Source organism: Bubalus kerabau, chromosome X, assembly GCF_029407905.1.
Source record: "Bubalus kerabau isolate K-KA32 ecotype Philippines breed swamp buffalo chromosome X, PCC_UOA_SB_1v2, whole genome shotgun sequence".
Taxonomy (NCBI): domain Eukaryota; kingdom Metazoa; phylum Chordata; class Mammalia; order Artiodactyla; family Bovidae; genus Bubalus; species Bubalus kerabau.
In genome coordinates this window covers 151,559,802-151,581,381 of record NC_073647.1, presented here as the reverse complement: position 1 = coordinate 151,581,381, position 21,580 = coordinate 151,559,802, and the positions used below count along the sequence as shown (strand labels likewise).

At 45.0% G+C, this 21,580-nt stretch overlaps 1 protein-coding gene across 5 annotated transcripts; it reads left to right on the top strand.

Moving 5' to 3' along the window:
* The first annotated feature begins 1,514 nt into the window (after positions 1-1,514).
* GEMIN8 (gem nuclear organelle associated protein 8) lies at positions 1,515-20,033 on the top strand. 5 transcript variants are annotated; one of them, XM_055563670.1, is made up of 7 exons: positions 1,515-1,701; positions 8,444-8,489; positions 9,372-9,517; positions 9,608-9,804; positions 18,491-18,719; positions 19,288-19,307; positions 19,462-20,033. In XM_055563670.1, exons 2-7 carry the CDS (start codon positions 8,478-8,480, stop codon positions 19,539-19,541), a joined length of 684 nt encoding a protein of 227 aa, XP_055419645.1. In that variant the 5' UTR covers positions 1,515-1,701; positions 8,444-8,477; the 3' UTR covers positions 19,542-20,033. The 5 variants fall into 5 exon arrangements, with proteins under 5 accessions (XP_055419645.1, XP_055419641.1, XP_055419642.1 ...); XM_055563671.1 differs by having other exon boundaries at positions 1,518-1,701; positions 9,372-9,424; XM_055563666.1 differs by having other exon boundaries at positions 9,372-9,804.
* The last annotated feature ends 1,547 nt before the right edge of the window (positions 20,034-21,580 follow it).

The following is a 21,580-nucleotide window of genomic DNA, read 5'->3' as shown; positions in this document are numbered from 1 at the left end:
GGTTTCTTCCCTCCGGTAGAGATTCCTCCAGGACCCAATTGATTTATCAGACTCAATCCATACCTGGCTTTTCCCAGAAGACACCACATCCCTACTCTCCCCCCACCCTTCTATCCTTAGATATCTTAATTCCTCCCACATCCACCTTCTGGAGGACAAATCTTGTCTAAAATAACCACCCTCAATATAAACACACTTTCTGGCCCTTACCCAGCTAGATTTTCTGCACAGAACTTACCATTGTGTACAATGATGTTATTTATTGTCTGTGCTCTACTCAACAGAGTGTTCAAAATTTGAGGTAAAAAACTGTCTTGTTTACCACCATATATCCAGTAAATGGATTAACACTGTCCCATAGACATATGTAATATGCAATATGCATGCACTATGTCTTGCATGCCCCATATAGAATGCTGAATGTTCTGGTAGCCACCTTAATAGAGTAAAAAGATAAAGGTGAAATTAAATTTAGTCTTATTTAACCTAAATGGTCCTTCCCTAACATGTTGTCACTATTTCAAAGTGAGATATCTTCCATTCTTTTTCTCAAACGAATTCTGCAATAGCTACTGTGTGATTTACCCTTAAAGCCCACCTCAATACAGACTACATCTCAAGCTCTCAACAGCCACACAGGGTAAATGGCTGCAGTGGACTGTGCAGATATGGAATAATACCTGACCACAGTGGGCATCCATACAGATTTGTTACTTTTCTTCCACAGTATTTGATTCTTCTAGAGTATAAGAATAACATGGTAATAACGTTCACACCATTGATATAGCCTAATTGAACTAGCCATCCACTCTTATTAGGAATTTGTTTCCAATCTCCGGTTTTTGAAATAATTCTGCAGTGAGCATCCGGTTTATGTGTGTTTTTCTTTAGGATAAATTCTCAGAAGTGAACATTCTAGTACAAAAATATGCCCCCTCTCTGCTCTTGCTGCATTTTGCCAAATTACCCCGGGAAGGTACGCCACTTAGATTTCCAGTGATTTACGCTTGTTTATTATTGATCCTTTGCGACCCTAACAGCAGAGATATTGCTAATTATTGTGATGATAAAAATGCTAATTAATAGACACTAATTTTTGTCTGTTATCATATACCAGGCACTGTGCACTGGTATTAGTCACTTTTTCGGGACAAGAACCTGAGGCTTAGGGAGGCTAGACTCGGACTCAAACGCATCTCTGTATGACTATTTCAAAGTCGGGATGTTTCTTCCTGGGCCACAACCACGCTCTGTTTAAAAAAAAAAAAGGAAAAGGCTAACTAAACACAAGGGAACGAAGGTGAGAACGTTGAGAGAAGAGCGAAGAGTTAAACGCCAAGTGTTGTGGACACGGGAACCGCGCAGAGACGAGTACACTCCGCCCACTACCCGATCCCGCCCACTACCCGCTCCCACCCGAGTGCCGCGATCGGCTCACTATAACGGCCGTCCCCACGCTCCGCCTCAAGAGGAGGAGCCCCATTCCGCGCCACGCCCCTTGCGTGGTGCGGAACGTGGCGCTGATTTGACGTCACCGCGGGGAGGGCGGGAGTTCCGGCGCGTCGCAGCCACACGATCCGCGCCGGAAACCTTCTTCTAGTCAGCCCCGTAACGGTCGCCCACTAGTTTCAGCCAGTTTCCAAGCGGAAATAGGTCCCAGCTCGCCCACCGCCCAGGATTCGCAAGCTACGAGCCTTTGAGGTGACGCGTCCCCTCTGGGGACGGTTGGGTTTCATTTGGGGAGTGAAGGAAGAGCCTGGAGTCCCGTGAGCTTGACTTCCTCAGAGGCCAGGAGAGCTTAGAGCTTGGCTATCACATTGTCGTATTTATCACCATCCCGCGGCAAAAGATGGGCCAGAGGCCCATGAGACCCCCTAAATCACTGGTGGTGAATTGTGAGAGGGGACGGGTTCCAGAGCCTCTCAGCTCTGCCGTGCATTAGAATCACTGGGTGGCTTTAAAATGCCCGGGCCTCCATCCCAGACCAGTTAAGTTCAAATCTCTCGAAGTGGGGCCCAGGTATTGGTTATTTTTCTGAAAGCGCCCCCATGCGATTCTGATGTGCCAGGTAACACTTTAAGCTAGGTCTGAAAGGTGAACTCGCTTTACCCACCCAGCCCAGTATTGGAACAGAAGATAGCCTAGGTCAGCCTCGTTCTTAGAAGGATGTCTAGGATATTGGCCCGTCTACCCAAAAATTGGGATTTTCTCTTTTCCCTCGCATGTTGACCTCTATGGGAGATCTGAGGCTTTGATGGAAGTTATCTGGAGAATATTTGGCACCTACAGCCTTCTCTGCTCCTTACCTGAGGAGGTGGAGAAGGTCTTTTCCCTCTTTTCTTCCTCAGTAATTAAGTGAAGTCAAACCAGTGGCCAACGAAGTACCTTTTAGCTCTGAAATCTTGAGAGTTCCTTAGTATAGACCAGATGGTTCTGAAAAAAAAAATTTTTTTTCAGGAATGTTTTTCTTAAAAGTTGTTTCACAAGCTAGGTTCTGTATTCAGCTGTTTTTCACTTTAAGTCAGAACATTACTTGAAAGTCTAGAGTGAAGATTAATAACACAAATCACATTTCTGGCATTACTTTGAGAGTTCCCAGGCTCCTGTGTGGTGTGTCTGGCTGACCCGACTCGTGGTACCACCTCTGGTCTCTGGGCAACCCGAGGGTGGCCGGGCGAGGCGCCGTGGGTCTTCTACCCTGTGCGCTTCCCCGCTGCGGGCACACGGTGAAGGCTGTAACCTTTACAAGTACAGTTTATACTAATATAGTTTATAGGAGTAACAGTCCCTTTGGGATGGCATTGTGAACAAAAATACATTTTCAAAGACCATTAGCTAGTAGCTCTGGATTGGCATAACTGAAGGCAAGTTCACAGTAAGGCATACAGAACTCGGATTATTCATTGCTGTGCTAGGCAAGTATATAAACTAAAGCTCCAGAGAGAATTTTAATTCTAAAAGTGTTTTATAGATGGCAAAGGAGTATTTTGTTTTTTTAGGGTGCAACATTTAAGGATAGGGTGAGATGAGAAGGATAGGGAGAAAAATTGAACAAATAAGCATAGAGTAGAGGTTGGAGAATTCACAAAATAGATGCCGAACTCTTGGAACTTCATTCCAAGTAACTATTTCCAAGTGACTGGTTCCAAATAACTAGTCATGGTTAGACCTTTTTGGTTAATTTTCCATTGCCTGTTGTGTTCATCATTCAGGAGTTAGTTTTGTTTGGGGGTGTCCTTGTATTTCACACAGGGAATTGGTGAGTTAGTGACATGGGGATTGGTGAACTTGGGAATAAATACATTCACAAATCCCTCACCCTTGCTGACAAATGAAACAGTGCCATTCAGTGGGTGCAGTATGATTTGTATGAAACAGAAGAATTGTTAACTATCCTTTCAGCCTTTCTGCTTCCCCACCTGTGCCTTCTTTGTGATATAGCTTCTTTTAGCAACAACCAGAAGAGTAAACTGGGGTTTGGAATGGAGGGAATGAAGAGGAAATCAAACTCAGGTTTAGGGCTCCTTCACCCATCAGTTTGAACTGTTAGAGGCAGAGAGGGGCAGGCCTTCTGAACCCCAGCTCATGGGCTTGTAGGAGGCCTGTTCCTGGCAGAAATAGAGCTTGGCCTGCTGAGGGTGGGAAAAGGCCGTTCAGACTTGAGCCATCTCTGATGTCCAAATCACTGAGCAGGGACCATGCCAAGCCGCAGGAGGGAGCCTCTGAGGGCAGCAAGCCAGATGAATTTGCCAGCCTCAGATTGTAGCTAGGGGTGACAACAAGAAGCTCTGCTCCCCAAAAACCTCCTTTTCTCATTTATATTAGTTGAGGAAGTTGCTACCAGCATGTGTGTTATTGGGAGACATCTTTGATAGGGTTATTACCTCATATCCAGAGAGTCAGTAGAACCTCATGTGACTGTCTTTTGTAATTCACATTTCTGTACCATGCAGTCATTCATTTTGAGCAGTCTCCAGCAGACCCGGTTTTTTCAACCTTGAAACAATGTATACTGAAGGCCTAATTAGATCCCCCAAATTCTATGGTTGCCTCAAGAACCAAATTACTGAGAGCCTTATAGGAAACCTGCATAACTTATTTAATGACCAACACTAAATGTGTTTCTTTGCAAAACTCAAAGTAGAGGAGTCTTCATGTATTCAGTCTTCAGTATTCTAGTGGGAAAGCAGGATAGAGAGGAAAATCCAGTTATAGAATATCCATTATCATTTCAAAGGGAATTTGTGTTTCATCTATCTGGTTGCTATGAGGTGTCCTAGACCCTATATTTATAAGAATCTAAATAGGCAGTTAAAAGATTGTATACAGTGTGACTACCTCTCAACAAAGCCACATTGCTTATAGGTGGAAATTTTCAACTGCTTGGTGGAAATTTTTAAGGACTCAATGGAAATAGTCACGTTTTATTCATCAAAAACCACAAAGCTCTTGTCTGTTGTTGTTCGTGGATAGTTAGGCATTTTTAAATGTATCTCTCAGGATAAGCCGAGTCATTGAAGAATGAGTGCATTTTTTAAGAAGGGCTATATGGGAAAATGTATCATTCAAGACTCAGAGGCACTGTCTTTCGCCTGTGGGCCTCGGCAGTGTTTCGTGAATGACCTCAGTGCTGTTTTTTTCCTTCCTCCTCTGTTGGCTGAGGACAGACAATGAATTGGGCCTCTGTGCTCGCCTGGGCTCAGCTGGGCAGTGACTATTGTGCCATTGTCCTCCCTGGGGAGGGCTGCCCAGTTGGTAGGGCTGTGGGTCCCAGCCTCCCCTGACATCAACCCTCTCTCTTCTATCAGCTCCACCTCCCACTAGGAGAAGAGTGGCCACGAAGCCAGGCGCCATAAAAGAGTACGAGACGCTCCTGGGAAGGTGGGGAAGGGAAGATCGAATTAAAGACCACTGAAAGGGCATCTCCCATCTGCTGTTCCCATAAGCTTTCTTTTCTTTGAGATGGTAGTAATGTGTGAAAGTACTGTGGTAGTGTCAAGAATTCTTTTAATGTTGGCTTTTCAGAAGCCCCAGCAGTTTTATTAGGTCCTTAAGCTCTCTGTGTGGAAAGAGTACCCAGTTTAAAAAAGTTAACAGGGCCCATTCCTCAAGGAGGTTCTCACCTTCCTTTGGGTGCTGACAGATGCGGTCAGCTGGGGAGGATATGGGTTCCTTCTTCCAGGGAATAGACACTCGGAACTCTCTCCTGCTTCCTGTCCCTTGTTGAGTTCCTGCAAGGCCCGGGCAGCTTGTAGGATCTCCAGCAGAAATCAGGGCACTGCATGTGCTTTCTAAGCCCTGTTGATTGATCCTCTTTTCCAGGAGTTAGAATTTTGTTTTGTTTTGTTCTTAATTAAGTCTTTAAGGTCTGTGTAGCTTTAAGAAATAGTCCGATTTGCTTATTTAGTCACAGACAGGATTCTTTTGTCCCCAGTATTAGGAACTGGTCACCATGATTTCTATTGGTCATAATCAGTTTTCTTGTTTGCTCTGGTCTTATTCTGAGCCTGGTAACTTCTGAGCTGTGTGAGAATCTCAGTTCTTCCACTGATTTCTAAGTGCAAAGCGAGGAACATGTGGGATGCTTAGCGTACTGAGGGCAGGGTCTCTACAGCATCATAATGGATTAACATTAGGGAGAGGTGGGCAAGTGATGGCCCATGACTAAGAATGCTGTTTACATTGTTACTGGGTGGTCTTTTCAATTTAAAAAAAAAGAGAAAGGCTATGTAGCAGGATATGTGGCCCACAGGCCCAGAGTATTTGGCCCTTTAGAGAAAAAAATTTGCTGGTATAAAATACCAAGAGTAATACTGGAAATAGCCAGCTAACAGTAATTATAAAGGTCTCTGCAAGCTACTCTTTCTTTAGACATGTTTTTCTATACTTTATCGTATTTGATTTGAGAGAGAATTGATTAATTTGTCATTCATTCTCAGGAACTATTTTTTCAACCTAAAGAAAACTTTTTTACTTATTATTTTTATTGAAGTATAGTTGATTTACAGTGTTGTGTTACTTTCAGGTATACAGCAAAGTGATTCAGTCATATATTCTTTTTCAGATTCATTTCCTTTATAGGTTATTACAAAATATTGAGTAGAGTTCCCTGTGCTATACAGTATGTCCATGTTGGTTATCTGTTTTATATATAGTAATGTGTATATGTTAATCCCAAACTTGTAACTTATCCCCCCCCCCATTTCTCCTTTGATAACCATAAGCTTGTGTGGGTCTCTTTCTGTTTTGTATATAAGTTAATTTGTATTTTTTTTTTTAGATTCCACATATAATCAATACTCTTTTTAATTGAGTATCTATAGGATTTTAAGAACCTTAAAGATACTTAAGATGTAAAAGCATATGACACACATGTTTTGGAATATGAGGAGGGAAAATAATAAAGCCAAGGACAGAAGGAGCAGCATATTGAACGTAGAGCCTGAGGACTCTAAACATGTTGGAAGATGGCACTATAAGTGTCCCAGTGGCTAGACAATGAGGAAAGCATAATCAGTAAAATCGACAAAGTTGCCTGTATTCCATGATGGATGTAAATTCATCTTTCCTTCATGGCCTGGGTCTTAAAAGAGGCCAACCTCTTGGCAGTGAATTGATAATGCTTTATTGATAGTCGGCACCCAGGGCTGAATCTGAGTGACTTCTGATCCAAGTGCAGGAACTGGCTTTCTTCATCCCAGCCCCTTGTCCTGGCTGCTTTCTTGCCAAAGTGCTCAGAGCGCCTTTAGTGATTTCTGAGGCAGTGGAACATGGCAGTCCTTCTGTCAAATTATTTGTTGAATCAAATGCATACATAAGTAACCACTCCTCAAATTAGCACTCCCATCCCTTTTTAATCACAGCCATTGACATTTGAACTGCCTAGCAAACGTGATGAATTACACTCGAACCTCTAAACAGTTGTCTACTCTGTCACACGTGCCTGACTTCTCGCTCTGCAGAGGGGAGCCTTTCATAAGCCATTTTGTGTATTTGCAGAATATTGGTACTACTGCTTCTAAAGCCAGACTGGACTTTCCCAATTATAAGTAAAAACAGGGTTGTCTGGGATCTGCAGTAGTGTTCAATCACAGTAATATTTATTACATATTGGAAGCTGTCAGATCTCCCAGTTTGAGATAATTAATGTTTACATTGATCTGGTTCTAAGTATGGAGAAGGCGATGGCAACCCTCTCCAGTACCCTTGCCTGGCAAATCCCACGGATGGAGGAGCCTGGTAGGCTGCAGTATGTATTTTCTAAGGTGTAGAAGTCGGGATTCAAAACTCTTAATTTCCCCAAGATGCACAGATGTCTCCTAGGCTTTTCTAATTTAATTCCTATGCTAATTGTTAATTTCTGAAACAAATTTGATTAAGAATCACATGAAATTCACTTTAATGTCATTATGTGCTTCGGGCACTCAGAAAACTGTTCAGATTTCAGTGGTGGAGATAGAAAACCTGACTGGAGGGAATTAGCCACTTAAAGGCTACACCTTACCCTTTAGCACTCGAGTATTAATATACACTGATTTCTACTATAATTTCTCTTGTGTTCATTTTACCTCTATAGGTGGTTAGCTCCTTAATTGTATTGACTGTTTTTATATATATTTCTTCAGTAGCCTATAAAGCACATAGCAGTTAGCCACACTTTCAGATACTTGCTCATGTTTCAAGCCTTTATAGTTTCAAGCTAATGTGAACATTCATTTACACTTGTATTTTCACTGCATTTGTTCACTTTCCCCCAGTTTACATTTACTATGTGTGTGTGAATTTAGAACAGGTAACAAGAAGTGTGGGCTGTGTTTAAGATAAATTTACAGAAGACCATGTCAGTCCTCTTGGAAATACTCTATTTGAAAGCTGCTTATATTTAAAAAGAATGTGAATCATTCTCTTTAGTCTAAATCTTAAAAGATGTGGTCAATTTAACTTATCAGTTTTCCACATTAACCATAGCAAAACATCTGATGGAGGTTACAGAATAAGTCGAGTTTATTTCTTAAGGCTTGGAGGTTTTCAGATTCTACCCTATAATTAAGTGAAGTAGGAGAAATAGGATTCCTTCAGTATCTGATTTCCAGAGTTTCAAAACCCAAGTACCTGTTTGCTCAGCATCACGTTGTGTTAGGGGTTTCGTCTCATAGATGCTTAAATTCTCATGGGTTTTAGGCTATTGCTTTTGTTTAACTTTTTTCTTAGGTACCTTCTGGTACATGCTGGCACTTTGAGCATCTCTGAACCCTTGAACAGGAGGGGGAAATTTTAAGTCTGTTTTAAATAAGTTGTAAAAGATGCAGCTGCAAATTAAACTTTACCTTGAGATGTTTCCTGCCATATCAGTGAATCACAAGAGGTAGCTATTGGGGAAATGGCCACAAACCTCACACCACTGGACTGACCAGATGTCTGCCCTGGACTTGTTCTTTTCTAGTTTCAGGGCTCGGTTTGGACTTTCACAGTCAGAGATGGAGGCAAAGGTAAGATTTTTCATTTTAACTCATGAGAGAAAAAAAAAAGGTACATTTTCACTTTAAAAGTCTTAGTGTCTCATTGCATGATGGAGTAGAACAAAGGGATACATCAGAAAGCTATAAGTAAAGCACCATGGGATGCGTGGCTAGTCAGCTTCTGTCCCAGGCACTGAGGGCCCGCAGGTGTTTAGGGGCCAGAGAGGGAGGGACCAGAGAACATCATCCTCAGTAATCCCCATGCTTCTTGGCAGGCATTTCTAACTTGGAATTGGTCACTTCATTGCAGCAGGTTGAAAGGTCCAGGATGATAGGCAGTGGCTCCTCATTGCTCCCTGCATGTCATCTAAAAATGATTATTATTAGCCTCTGTCCCTAGTTTTATCAGGGAGAAGGAAATGGCAACCCACTCCAGTATTCTTGCCTGGAGAATCCTGTGGACAGAGGAGCCTGGTGGGCTGCTGTCCATGAGGTCATATAGAGTTGGACACGACTGAAGCGACTTAGCATGCATACATGCATTGGAGAAGGCAATGGCAACCCACTCCAGTATTCTTGCCTGGAGAATCCTGTGGACAGAGGAGCCTGGTGGGCTGCTGTCCATGGGGTCATATAGAGTCGGACGCGACTGAAGCGACTTAGCAGCAGCTAGTTTATCATGGGCTGCCACCTCAGTCATTGTTCAGTGCCTACGTCATGCGCAAGTACTTCAGAACAAGTGTGCACTCATGGGCGTGGACCTGTCTTATATCGTCTTTGGCCCCCAGGCATCCTAATGAGGAGGAGGTATTTAGTAGATACACAGTACAAAGGTAGTTGATTGACTGTTTGAAGGTTTCTTTTGAGGCTGAACCCATGTGGTGTCTAGCCTGCAGTCTCTGTGTTTTGCAGTCGGAATCCACACAGGCTCCCGAGTCTTGGTCCTCTCATCCAGTCTATGCAAGGTACTGGCAGCATTACCATCAAGCCATGGCATGGATGCGCAGCCACCAGAGTGCCTATCAGAAGGCGGTGGAATCAGTCGTCCCTTCCCCGTGGTACTACCCAGCCACTGATCTTGCCCAGAGTCCTGCCGCCAAGGGTGGCACAAGTCCTCAGTCCCATTCCAAGTCTCCTTCGGCTTCCAGGGATGCCTGCCGCAGGCGTTCACGTCCCGGCAAGCCGGGACCACAACGACGCAGCACAGAAAAGCCAGCCCGGTTCGCACAGGACAACGATAGCGAGTCCGATGACTGCGGCATAGTGTGCGACCTGAGCAACATGGTGATCACGGATGAGTTGCGCCAGTACTTCGCAGAGACCGAGCAGCACCAGGAGGAGCTCCGTAAGTACAGCCTGCCCCGCCTTGGGCCTGTCTTCCTGCCCTCATGTACAAACTTCTAACCCCTTACTTGGGTCCAGGTAATAGTCAAACCGAATCCTAAGCCTGGAAAAAGCACTTGTGATGTGGTACCTCACTTACATTAGTTTTCCAGAGTTGTTTCAATATAGGACTTTAAAAAAAAAAATCCTTGTTGTAGTGGTGGTGGTTGTTTAGTGGCTGGCTCAGTTGTGTCTGACTCGGCAAGCCCATGGACTGACTGTAGCCTGCCAGGCTCCTCTGTCCATGGGATTCTGCAGGCAAGAATACTGGAGTGGGTTGCCGTTCTCTTCTCCAGGGGATCTTCCCCACCCAGGGATCAAACCTGCATCTCCGGTGTCTTCTGGGTCAGCAGGCAGATTCTTTACCACTGACCCACTGGGGAAGCCCTTTTTAAATTCTAGAACAAAACTTATCCTAATAGCACCTCTATCACTGAATTTTAGGCAGTACACTGGGTGGAATATATTTGCATGCGTGTGTGTATGTATGCATTCCCTAACCTATACAACAGTCCTTCAGGGCTTTAAGCCCATTTCACACATGAGGAAACTGGACTTTTCTCACGTGTGAAACCTCAGTAGGTTTCTGGACTTGTTCTATGAGACCAACTAGTAATTTGCTATTAGGATTCAAACCAAGGTCTGTCCAATCTCTGCTTATTCATCTAGCACAAGCTTAGGAAGGAGATTTTGTCCCTGAGATCATTCGGTTCCTAAAGTACTGTTGCCAGCTCACTGGTACACAACTGAGAGACTGCCTTGGTGCTGCAAAGCCACCAAGTCTTAAATCTCAAGCTCCCTTCAGAATGGAGACCAGTGAGAACCTAAACAGAGCAACAAAATGCCTGGTACTTACCCTCTCTTGTTTGATCCTTCATTGTGGCTGTCTGTCCCTAGGGTTGGAGAATTGTGATAATGGTCTTATATCTTCAGTCAGAAAGTAGGAATTTTCTTTTTTTAATTCCTTAGTAACTTGCCACAAAAAACTAAAGTTGTTCTTTGTACTTTGCTTACTATTAAGAGTCACCGGCCCATTTGCATTTTAAGTGTCTCTAACAGATATACAAATGCTTTTCTCCCTATTACAACCTGTGTGTGTGCTTTGTTGCTTAGTTGTGTCAGACTCTCTCTGACCCCATGGACTGTAGCCTCCCAGGCACCTCTGTCCATGGGGATTCTCCAGGCAAGAACACTGGAGTGGGTTGCCGTGCCCTCCTCCAGGGGATCTTCCCAACCCAGGGATCGAACCCAGGTCTCCTGCATTGTATGCTGATACTTTACCATCTGAACCACCAGGGAAGCCCATTACAACCAGTTCAGTTCAGTTGAGTTCAGTCGCTCAGTCGTGTCCGACTCCTTGCGACCCCATGAATCTCAGCACGCCAGGCCTCCCTGTCCATCACCATCTCCCGGAGTTCACTCAAACTCATGTCCATCGAGTCGGTGATGCCATCCAGCCATCTCATCCTCTGTCATCCCCTTTTCCTCCTGCCCCCAATCCCTCCCAGCATCAGAGTCTTTTCCAATGAGTCAACTCTTCACATGAGGTGATCAAAGTACTGGAGTTTCAGCTTTAGTATCATTCCTTCCAAAGAACACCCAGGACTGATCTCCTTTAGAATGGACTGGTTGGATCTCCTTGCAGTCCAAGGGACTCTCAAGAGTCTTCTCCAACACCACAGTTCAAAAGCATCAATTCTTTGGTAGGCAGTCTCAATATTGTTTTTATTGCATTCTAATCATACATATTTTACTTAGAATTTTCTAGTAAACAGAGGCATAGAAACTGGGGGATGTGTGATTTCATTTACATCTTGATTGATCTGTATGTTCCTACTTATGGGTTGGTGAGCATTTATTGATGCCCCCTGAGTGCAAGGAGAGAAGGCAATGGCACCCCACTCCAATACTCTTGCCTGGAAAATCCCATGGATGGAGGAGCCTGGTGGGCTGCAGTCCATGGGGTCGCTAAGAGTCGGACACGACTGAGCAACTTCACTTTCACTTTTCACTTTCATTCACTGGAGAAGGAAATGGCAACCCACTCCGGTGTTCTTGCCTGGAGAATCCCAGGGACGGGGGAGCCTGGTGGGCTGCCGTTTATGGGGTCACACAGAGTCGGACACGACTGAAATGACTTAGCAGCAGCAGCAGAGTACAAGGAACTGAGCAGTGGGCTGTGTGTAAAGCCTCGTGGCCTTTAGTATCTACCTGTGGTTCTCACTACTCGTTCAGTTGTTCTACTTCCCTTCTTTTGATTAAACTGTTGGCTTCTTTTTTGCATATCAGAAAGTACATCCAAACAAGTCTTTTTAAAACTACTTTTTATTACACACAGAATACATGTCTTTCCATGATCTTCAGAAATAAATTTTACTTTTTTTCAAAATACATTGGGAATAACCATGGGTCTAATTTAAAAGTATATAAACGGATGAGGGAGGGTCGTCATTGGAGCATGTCCACTTGTGTTTGGAATGCTGTTACAAGCTTTTGGAAAATAAAATATGAGGAAGCCAGTGCTTATTTCTCTTGTCCTTACCCAAGGCAGAAGACCATGTTCTTCCTGCCAGAAAGAGCGCTACTTTTGCGACAGAAGTTGTAATTAAGGATGGGAGCAAACCCCAGCCATAAAAGGCCATTTTGAATGACCTGCTAATTTAAAATAAACCTGAAATATCATCTATACCCAAGTGAGGAGTTAGAAGTTTCTGAGTGAGTGTAGGAGACAAGGGCATCTGCCCTGGAAGCATTGTCAGGTTCCTGGGAGACATGAGAGTTGTCTGGCGAGGGTGAGAATAGGCTTTGGTGTCAGAATTGAATCTTCTCACTAAAGACATGGTCTCTCTGAGAAGCAGCTGCCGGGGCCTGATGCTGCCCCTCCAAAAATAACAGGCATGGCTTCACCAGCGCCAGGTTTTCCAGCAGCTCTTTCAGTGGTGTACAGGATCAATATGTGTTCCTCGGAGCAGTCATGAATGATGGCACTCAGATATAAGTAATTGGAATGCCCACAGTGCTTTCCAATCCATTACCTCTGCTAGAAATGCTCACGGAGGTTCGGCTACACACACAGCTGGGAGATGTTTGAATAAAGAAATGAGGGACCTGCATCGTGTGAATATTTGGTTGAAGTTGTTTTGCTCTTCGAGCCACTAGAAGCTATTTATTCAATCAGGGCAAACCCAGCCCATCACATGAATCATTTAGAGAACATAGATTGTATCAGATATTACTAGCAAGGGAAAACGTAGATAAACTTGAAAGATTTAGCTTTTTCCGGATTACTCACCTCCACAAGAACTTATACATTTTACAGTTTAGTGTCATCTGAGTCTTATTTAATGTTTTCTTGGGATAAAATCCTTTAGCGTGGACAGCGTGTTCTTGTTTGTGATTACTGTTCTAGAGAATCTCTAATTTCACATATTTCCATGATAAAATTTTTTTTTTAATTAACTATGATAAATAAAGAACTCCTCTTGTGCAGGGGTAACAGGCATGCTTTTGATGGTTCTATATCACATTTCCTTAATGGTTATTTCTGTTATTTAAAACTTCACTGGTAATATTACTTAAGGGAAATTAGATGGTTGTGAAGTTTTAAAAGGTTGACTGTGTTGTCAGGTATTTCTTAGGAAAAATAACTGTTAGGTTAATAAAGGCATCATTTTTAGTCATAAATAACAATGAACTGAGACTGTGAGGTCCTCATCCTAATACTTAAGAAGGAGGCCCCCTGAAACAAACACCACTGTTGTCTCACTGAGAACCAGTCCTATATTTTGGGGGTAGATGTCAGGTGCAAACAGGGACATTGTCTCAAAGAGCATAAACTGGTGTGGGAAGAGAAGACAAAAATCAGGTTTAAAAGGATACTAGAAGAGCTGTCTGGGGTGCAGGTCATGGGTAGCTTTGCAAGTGAGGGGAAGAGCCAGTGGGCTCAGCTGTCAGAGGAGTTCCACCAAGTGATTGTGGAGAAATGGAGTGTGCGCTCAGCTTTGAGGTACTGGATCTGTGTGCAATGAGAGGGAAAGGAAAGGGGTCAGTGCATGCCTGTGCAGCACTCAAAGCACTGTTCTTACTGAAGGGCCCAGATGTGGTTCGTGTGCGTGTGATGGGCGTGTCTGCTCCACTCTTTGGTACCCACACCCACTCCCCACCGCCTTCCCCGAGCAGGAAGGTGTAGACTCTAGGCTTCCTAGTGAGCTTTCAGTCAGTCTGCTGGAACCCCAGCCCATCCTCCCTGGAAAACCTGGAGGATATAGCAAAGTCTACGGCCCGGTGTCTAGTGAGCCATCCTGGTTTCGTCAGTGAGGTTCAAGTGTAGGAGCATGCTGGTGAAGCACAGTTCCACCGTGTGTGTGTCTCATCTAGTCCAGATGTTCAGATGGGCATCAACAAGTTTGTGAGAGGACACGTGTGAATGGCCCTAGAAAAATGGAAGGGAGGGCTGGAAATGCACTTTCATTCTAAAAGTAAGCTGCCCGGCTAGCTCAGTTGGTAGAGCGTGAGACTCTTATTCTAAAAGTAAACATGGAGATTGCCCATGGACTTGGGGACTACATTCGTCATGGAGTCAGGGATGCAGGCTGAGGAGAGGAGAAGACCCATCAGAAACGGCTCCAGCTCTTGGCAAGCACCTGTGTTCTGGGTGTGTTGCTGACGAGCCAGAAACAAGGCATTAGTGATATAAATCAAGTCTGTGCTTTCGCTCAGTTCTGCTGAGGTCATTAATCCTGGCAACACAGCAGAGAATATAACCAGACATGCTAATCCTAGAAAAATGGGGGGAAATCACATTCTTTAACACTCATTTGTCTTAATGCTTTGTCCTCCAAAATGTTCTGCCTTTGGGCTAATTATCTGTGGAATACTGAATAAATGTTTTCCTGCTATGTCAGGGTCTCTGAAGTCCAAGTCACTTCCCATGATAGTTTTTTTTTCCTTTATAGACTTGAAGTCTACATTGGTAGCATCATGTGAATGTGTAGATTGAGGTGAAAATATCAAGGTTATATAGCCTGAACCCAGCTGGAGTCGAGTAGAGTTTCTCCCTGATGGTCTAATGCTGTGTTTCCTATTTTAGCTCTATGTGCATGTTAACCCTGGAATTAGTTTCCTAGTACTGTTGTAACAAATTACACAAACTGTGTGATTTAAAACTACAGAAGTTTCTTCTCTCACAGTTCTGGAGGCCAGAAGGACAAAGGTAAGGTGTCACCAGCGCCACACCTTGAAAGGAGCTACGGCCTGCCTCCTCCAGCTCCTGGCAGCTCCTGGCTTTCAGTGGCTTGTGGCAACAAGGGCGCTGTCTCTGCTGCCATTTTCCTGTGGTTTCCCCCGTGTCTGTATATGCCCTGTTCTGTCTCACAGAAGGATACTCTCATTGGATTTGGGATGCACCCTAATCCAGAATCATCTCAATCTGTAGTTACATCCCCAAATTCCCTGAGCTTCTGAGGTTTTGGGTAGCTGGAAATTTGTAGGCGGTTTACCCCACTACAACCCTGTGTTAAAGGTGGAATCAACAAAGATACTCCGATTTGTTTTAAAGCAAGTTGCCTTGGGCAAATATCCTGTACGATAAAAGTGCTTAGTAACACTGAGTCCCACAGCTGTTTTCAGGAAAAATGACTGACGTCTGCGTGACAAGGGCCAGTTATATCTGAAGTGTGATGTTCAGCTCCTCTGCTTGTCAGCCATCTGGTTGGCTGAGCCCTCACCTTGTTTTGACAGAAAGAAAAATGGCCAGTGATTGACATTCCTTTCCTTCACTGGGACGGAGGAAGCAATAAATAGAACCCAAAATAAGTGGATGCCCTCAAATGAGTATTGATCTGAGGTTTTCTTGGATCCCTGGGTCAGTGTGCACTAAAGTACTTTCATGCGCCACCTGTAGCCTCCAGTCCAGCCAGTCTGAATGTGCTTGGTTTTAAGCTGACCAGGTTTCACGTCTGTATTAATAGTCTAATGTTAGAACTTGGGTGTGTGTATGTAAGTAAAGGTAAAGCAACTCAAATGTAAGGGAACAAAATCAGACTACAACTCAGTAGTGCCTCTCCCCAGGGAGATTCAGAGGCCCTCCGGGAGAGGCTCTGCCCAGTGCCTTTTGAGAGGTGAGCATCTGTTTCTCTATCACTGGGTTGTCATTTTTCTCCAACAGCATCTGGAAGGGACAGTTGTTTAAAAAGAATAATGTATGGCCTTTGCCCGAGCTTTCTGTTGACAACCACTTCTGACCACCTGCTTTGGGTCAGGCATTGCAGCCTCCCCAGGGCTGGGGAGATGGGGTGAGTAAAGGCCACAGTGCCCTCCCCAGGGTGGACTCCCACAGGTAGGCCGCTGGTGCCTGGGGCCCTGCTTCCTGTCTCTCTGATCTATGTTGGAGGGCAACTACCCGCTATGCAGGCTTCCTAGGTGACACTGGTGGTCAAGAATCCGCCTCCCAGTGCAGGAGACATAAGAGACGTGGGTTTGATCCCCGGGTCGGGAAGATCTCCCAGAGAAGGAAATGGCAACCCACTCCAGTATTCTTGCCTGGAGAATCCCATGGACAGAGGAGCCTGGTGGGTTACAGTTCCTAGGATCACAAAGAATCAGACATGAGTGAAGTGACTTAGCACGCACGATGTCCATGAGAGTCTTTGTCAGAAGGGCAGCAGAAAGAAGCATCATGATAATAGTCATGGTAAGTTACAAGGAAAACAAATAAAGATGCAGAAGTAAAAAGGTTAAATTCACATATTCTTACGGCAGAGAGCAACACTAAAGACAGAGAAGGTTCCAGTGTTTTTTAAAACTTGTAAACTCAGAGACTGATTTCAACAGGAAGTTCAACATCTGTTGCGTCACTAAACCTGTCAGTGAGAATGATGGTAGTCTTAGGACAGGCTTGAGAGTGAAAGGCCCACGGTCTGGGAACCACTGCCCTCCATGTGCACAGGCTCTGAGGGACCGTGTGAAACTGTTTCCTCAGGGCCTGAGGACTATCAACATGTCCTAGGCTGTCACAGGCAGCAGGGGGGCTCTGCTATCCCTGGCTTGGATGGAGATGCCAAGCCTTCAGAAGAGAAGTCCTTGGCCGTGGCGGTGGGGGTGGGGGGGCGGTTAGAATTGAAACACCCGTATACCCATATGAGAATTGAACATCTTAAATCCTGAAGTTTCAGATTTGCCAGAAAGACCAGAAATGAGAAACAAATGCTTGTTGACTTCCCATTCATTTGCATGTCAGGCCAATATTTTGGTTTAGTTCTGCCTTTTACACTAGGTCAATTCTGTCTTTTGTGTGGATAAGGTAACAGTTATATTGTATTTATTTTGCTTGACAGTCATTTGGATTATCCACATACTACCTCCTTATATAAAAAGAAGCTGCAGGTACGCTAAGACAGAAATGGCCACATGCATTTTTAATGTCTCCAAGCTTATAAAACTCCTCTCCAGCTCCACGATGTGATTTATAAGTGAATGAGATTTGTGAGTGTCTGTACCTAGCCACATCAATTAGCATAGGCACATAAATATCTTGCAGTTCACTTGTGCTCACTCTTGTGTTCCCTTGCATACTGAGCTTTCATTCTACTTTCTTTTTTTTAACCAAGGAAAAAATGATTTATATCATTGTTTTATTCCCTACAACCATCTTCAGTCCTTACTAAGTAGCATTTCTCTTGGTAGCAGCAGTGGCTACAAAGGTGTGCATTCTCTGTTCTTGACAGTCACTTACAAAAATCTGTAAGTTGGCTAAAATTTGACCTTAGGTTTTGTTGACATTTTTATGTTGTTTCTAGTTTACATAAGAATAAAAGTTATGCTACTAGGACTTATTACCGTAAAAACAGAGAGGGGAGGATAACCTGAGTAAATATGTGTTGCTTTGCAAGAATCCATTTAGGTGAGATGAGAGCATATAACCCACCATCACGAAGTTGAGCCTGAGCTGGCCTGGAGCGAAGGAAAAGCCCCATCCATCCAGAGGGAAGGCAGCCTGTGGGCTGCTGCAGGCAGCACAGAGGCCTTCCTGCAATCTGCAGAAGCATGCTTTCTCCGGCCTTTCCTACCTTTGGCCAGCCTTGAAACCCGTTCACCTTTCCTCACGTGTGATTTGTGTTGAGGAGGTGTGCGGGGATCGTTTCTCATCCTCAAGTTGTCTAGCTGCTAGCACTCACCCTTTTCCAGATGACCTCAAACCCATACCTCTTCCACAGAGGTGATTGTTTTTCCCCCACCAGCTCACCTGTGGTGGGAATTACTGCTACTTGCAGCCCTGGACTTGGCAGGAAGTGTTTCCTTTCCCAGCTGGCCAAGTCCAGTGTTTGAACCCACGGGAGTACCACTGGCTACGCCTCATGGGGCAGCTTGTGGGCAGCCGTGTGGATCCAGAGAAACCTGAGGGGCTGCATTATTCTCCTCTGTTTTTCAGGCCCATTGCTGAACGTGGATAGTTTGGGGTGCTGAGTGAGTGAGAGATGTGCTTCCTAAAGGAGATAGTGATCACGGCACATGGGTTACGCCTTCGAGTCTGAGAAGCTCCCAGCCAGCGGGTTAGGGCCAGGTGCCCTGACAGTTAGAAGGGGAAGGCAGAGGGAAGTGAGGGCCAGCTGAGATGACCTGGCTCACAGAGCATGTTGCTTGCTTCCCAGGGCGGCAGCATCAGCTGGATGCAGCACGCCTGAAAGACTACGTGAATGCTGACCACGGCCTGTACTGCGACAAGCGCGGCCGCTCCACACTGCCCCCAACCGAGCGGCCTGGAGAGCGGCGCCAGGCTGAGATGAAGCGCCTGTACGGGGCCAGCGCCGCCAAGATCCAGGCTATGGAGACGGCCATGCAGCTCAGCTTTGACAAGCACTGCGACCGCAAGCAGCCCAAGTACTGGCCCGTCATCCCACTCAAGTTCTGAGCCCCGCCCCCAGGGTCCCCCCGCCTGCCTCTGCCTCTGGTTGCCTTTCACGGTCGCCCTCTCCCCCTCTCCCATGGCTCTTCTCAGGGAAAGGGGGCTCGATGCCGACAACTTAGCATGTTCACCCAAGTCCCCTGGGGGTAGTGATAAGGCCAGCCACCTGGAAGTGGGCAGAACATGTCCTGTTGCAAGAGAGGTTTTCTTTCAATATAAAACGATAATTTCATATCCATCCTGTTGGTTTTGAATGTCAATAAGAGTGACCAGTTTATTCAAGTTCTTACTTGCAGATCCTGCCTAGTCGTTATGTTTCTCTTTTCTTCTTTCTTTAGCCCAGCTGAGCTAGGCAAAGGCTTTCAGGGGCTCAGATGTCCTCTCCCACCCCAAGTTCTCTAGCCCCGCTGCGGAGGATGCAAACCTGCTGGCCCAGCAGTACAGAGCTCACCAGAGTGCATGTGCTGTCAAGGGCCAGAGTTCCTAGTTCGGGCTTTCAGGCTGCATGGTCTGTGTCCCAACTCCTCATTTCTGCCCTTGCAGGAGGAAGACAGCCAGAGATGGTGAGTAAACGCCTGGGCATCGCCACATGCCAATAAAACTTTATTGATGAAAACAGGCCAGGTTTGGCCTGTGGGTGGTAGCTTGCCAGCTCCTGCTCTAAAGGAATGAGAATCCGTGTCTGATGTCCTTCTGGTTACCTGCTTTTCTCGACAGAGCTTGAAAGTCATCCAGAATTGAGAGCCGAGGACAGTGATTCCCAAACTTGCTCACCTCTGCAGTCTCCTTGGTGGTAGCAAAGGTGTCATTGAACTCTTACTACATATAGTGAATACTGTTTTGATAAGAGAATATATTTCAGGGAACAAAAACCTAAAAATGGATGTCTCAGTCCACTTATAAAAGCCAGCTGCCTTTTAAATAAGTTATTTTGGTGCGTTGCCAGGGTGAACCACGCTGACCTGCGAAGATTAGCACATCCATCAAAGGTTGGTGAAAAGATAAGAGTATTGACATGTTTCTCCCTTGAAACACTTAGCTGCGCATTTCAGCCCCTGCCCTGAGACAAATACATTACTTTTCCTCAGCCCCAGGTGCTTATTTTTCCAAGCTCGTGTTTTATTACTGGAGTACAGTTTGTGCTTGGGTATTGCAGACAAAAATCAGAATTAACTTCCCCTGTGGTGACACGTGACCAAAATTTCAAATCTTTAGTGGTTGTCTCTTTTTTTCTTTGAAACCTGTACGCCTAAATAGAAAATAAATGTGAGGCAGAAATACAAACTGAAGCCTCTAATTATGGCAGTTTTCTTGGCAATTTGAGAGTGAAGTGTTTATCCTCCCGAAAGAGACTGCTACCTTCCCCTAGAGAAACCCCCAGGTTGGCCCCACCCTTGCCGATGAGTGCCTTTCACCTCCCAGGCCTTGGTGTTCCTCACTCCTGACGTAGGACTTCATGATACCTTGAGGACCACCTGGAGTCAGTGCCTGGAAAACACACAGCGCTGGCCACGTGGTATATACACAATCAATGCTGATGCTTATCTATTGCCTATCTTTAAAAATTGCAAGAATGCCAACAGAAGTCCTGGCTGTGGAGCTTCTTCCAGATAAGGGGACATATCTCCCTGTCGGCATTTGGAACAGATGGACTGGCTCCTGACACCTCAGCCCCACCTGTCCTTCTACCCCGATGTCCTTTGTGTGATCACTTGTTCATTCATTCACACAGCAGATGTTTAGTCCTTTCCATCCCAATTAGCTGGACCATGGTCTTTTCCCTTGGGGACATGGTGGTGGGCACCGAGGGTGGGGGGCACTGCTGCAAGAGCTCGGGAGGGAGGTAAGGGCCGGGCTTCTTAATTAACCAAAGCGACGTCAACACTTGGAACTGGATCATTCTTTCTTCTAAAGAATCCATACCATGGACGCCTATTTATGAACTAAAACTGATTAACTTGGGAAATACTCACACACACCGGCTTCAGAATAAGAGTTTGGTTCTGGGCAGTGAGAGGATTGGAGTCCCCATCCAGGGGGGTTTCTCTGTCTCTCTGATGTTTCATTTCTTTATAACAAAAGTTATGGTAGAAGCCAGCTTTCCCCGTCCAGAGGGGTTTCTCTGTCTCTCTGATGTTTCATTTCTTTATAACAAAAGTTATTGTAGAACCCAGCTTTGATGGAAGCCCCCAAAATTCAGCAAACTTCTGACAAAATCATTTCTCTTTCAGTTCATTTCTAGGATTAACTATTACATGAAGTTTTTTATCAAACTCTTATATAGGGCTTTAAGTAATTGGTGGCTCAGACGGTTAAGCGTCTGTCTACAATGTGGGAGACCCAGGTTCGATCCCTGGGTCGGGAAGATCCCCTGGAGAAGGAAATGGCAATCCACTCCAGTACTATTGCCTGGAAAATCCCATGGACAGAGGAGCCTGGTAGACTACAGTCCATGGGGTTGCAAAGAGTCGGACATGACTTGACTTCATATAGGGCTTACCAGGGGCCACGTACTCTTCTAATCGCTCTACAAATACTGAATTTCTTGAGCAAGCAACCTATGACAAACCTGTGAAGTAGCTATTACAGGCATACAACCTGTTTTCCAAAACTCTTCAATCAGATGTGTTTCAGAATTCAGACATTGTGGTACTTTGGAAAAGTCAAATAGCATATTATGGAACTGGTCTCATTGGGCTGGGGCAGCAGCCTGTCATCAAAGTCAGTTGTTGCAGTAAAATGGAAGAATATTCTAAGCGGAATAACACCATAAATATTCCCAGTTCCATTCACCTCAGGTTTTGTCCTCATATCCTTATAAGTCAAGTTAGGTTTG

Bases quoted from the DNA above. Each gene is read 5' to 3' on its own strand.
- GEMIN8 (XM_055563666.1), top strand. The intron at 18,720-19,287 runs GTACTGGCCCGT...CTGCCCTTGCAG, and splicing joins TGCGACCGCAAGCAGCCCAA to GAGGAAGACAGCCAGAGATG. The intron at 19,308-19,461 runs GTGAGTAAACGC...TTTTCTCGACAG, and splicing joins GAGGAAGACAGCCAGAGATG to AGCTTGAAAGTCATCCAGAA.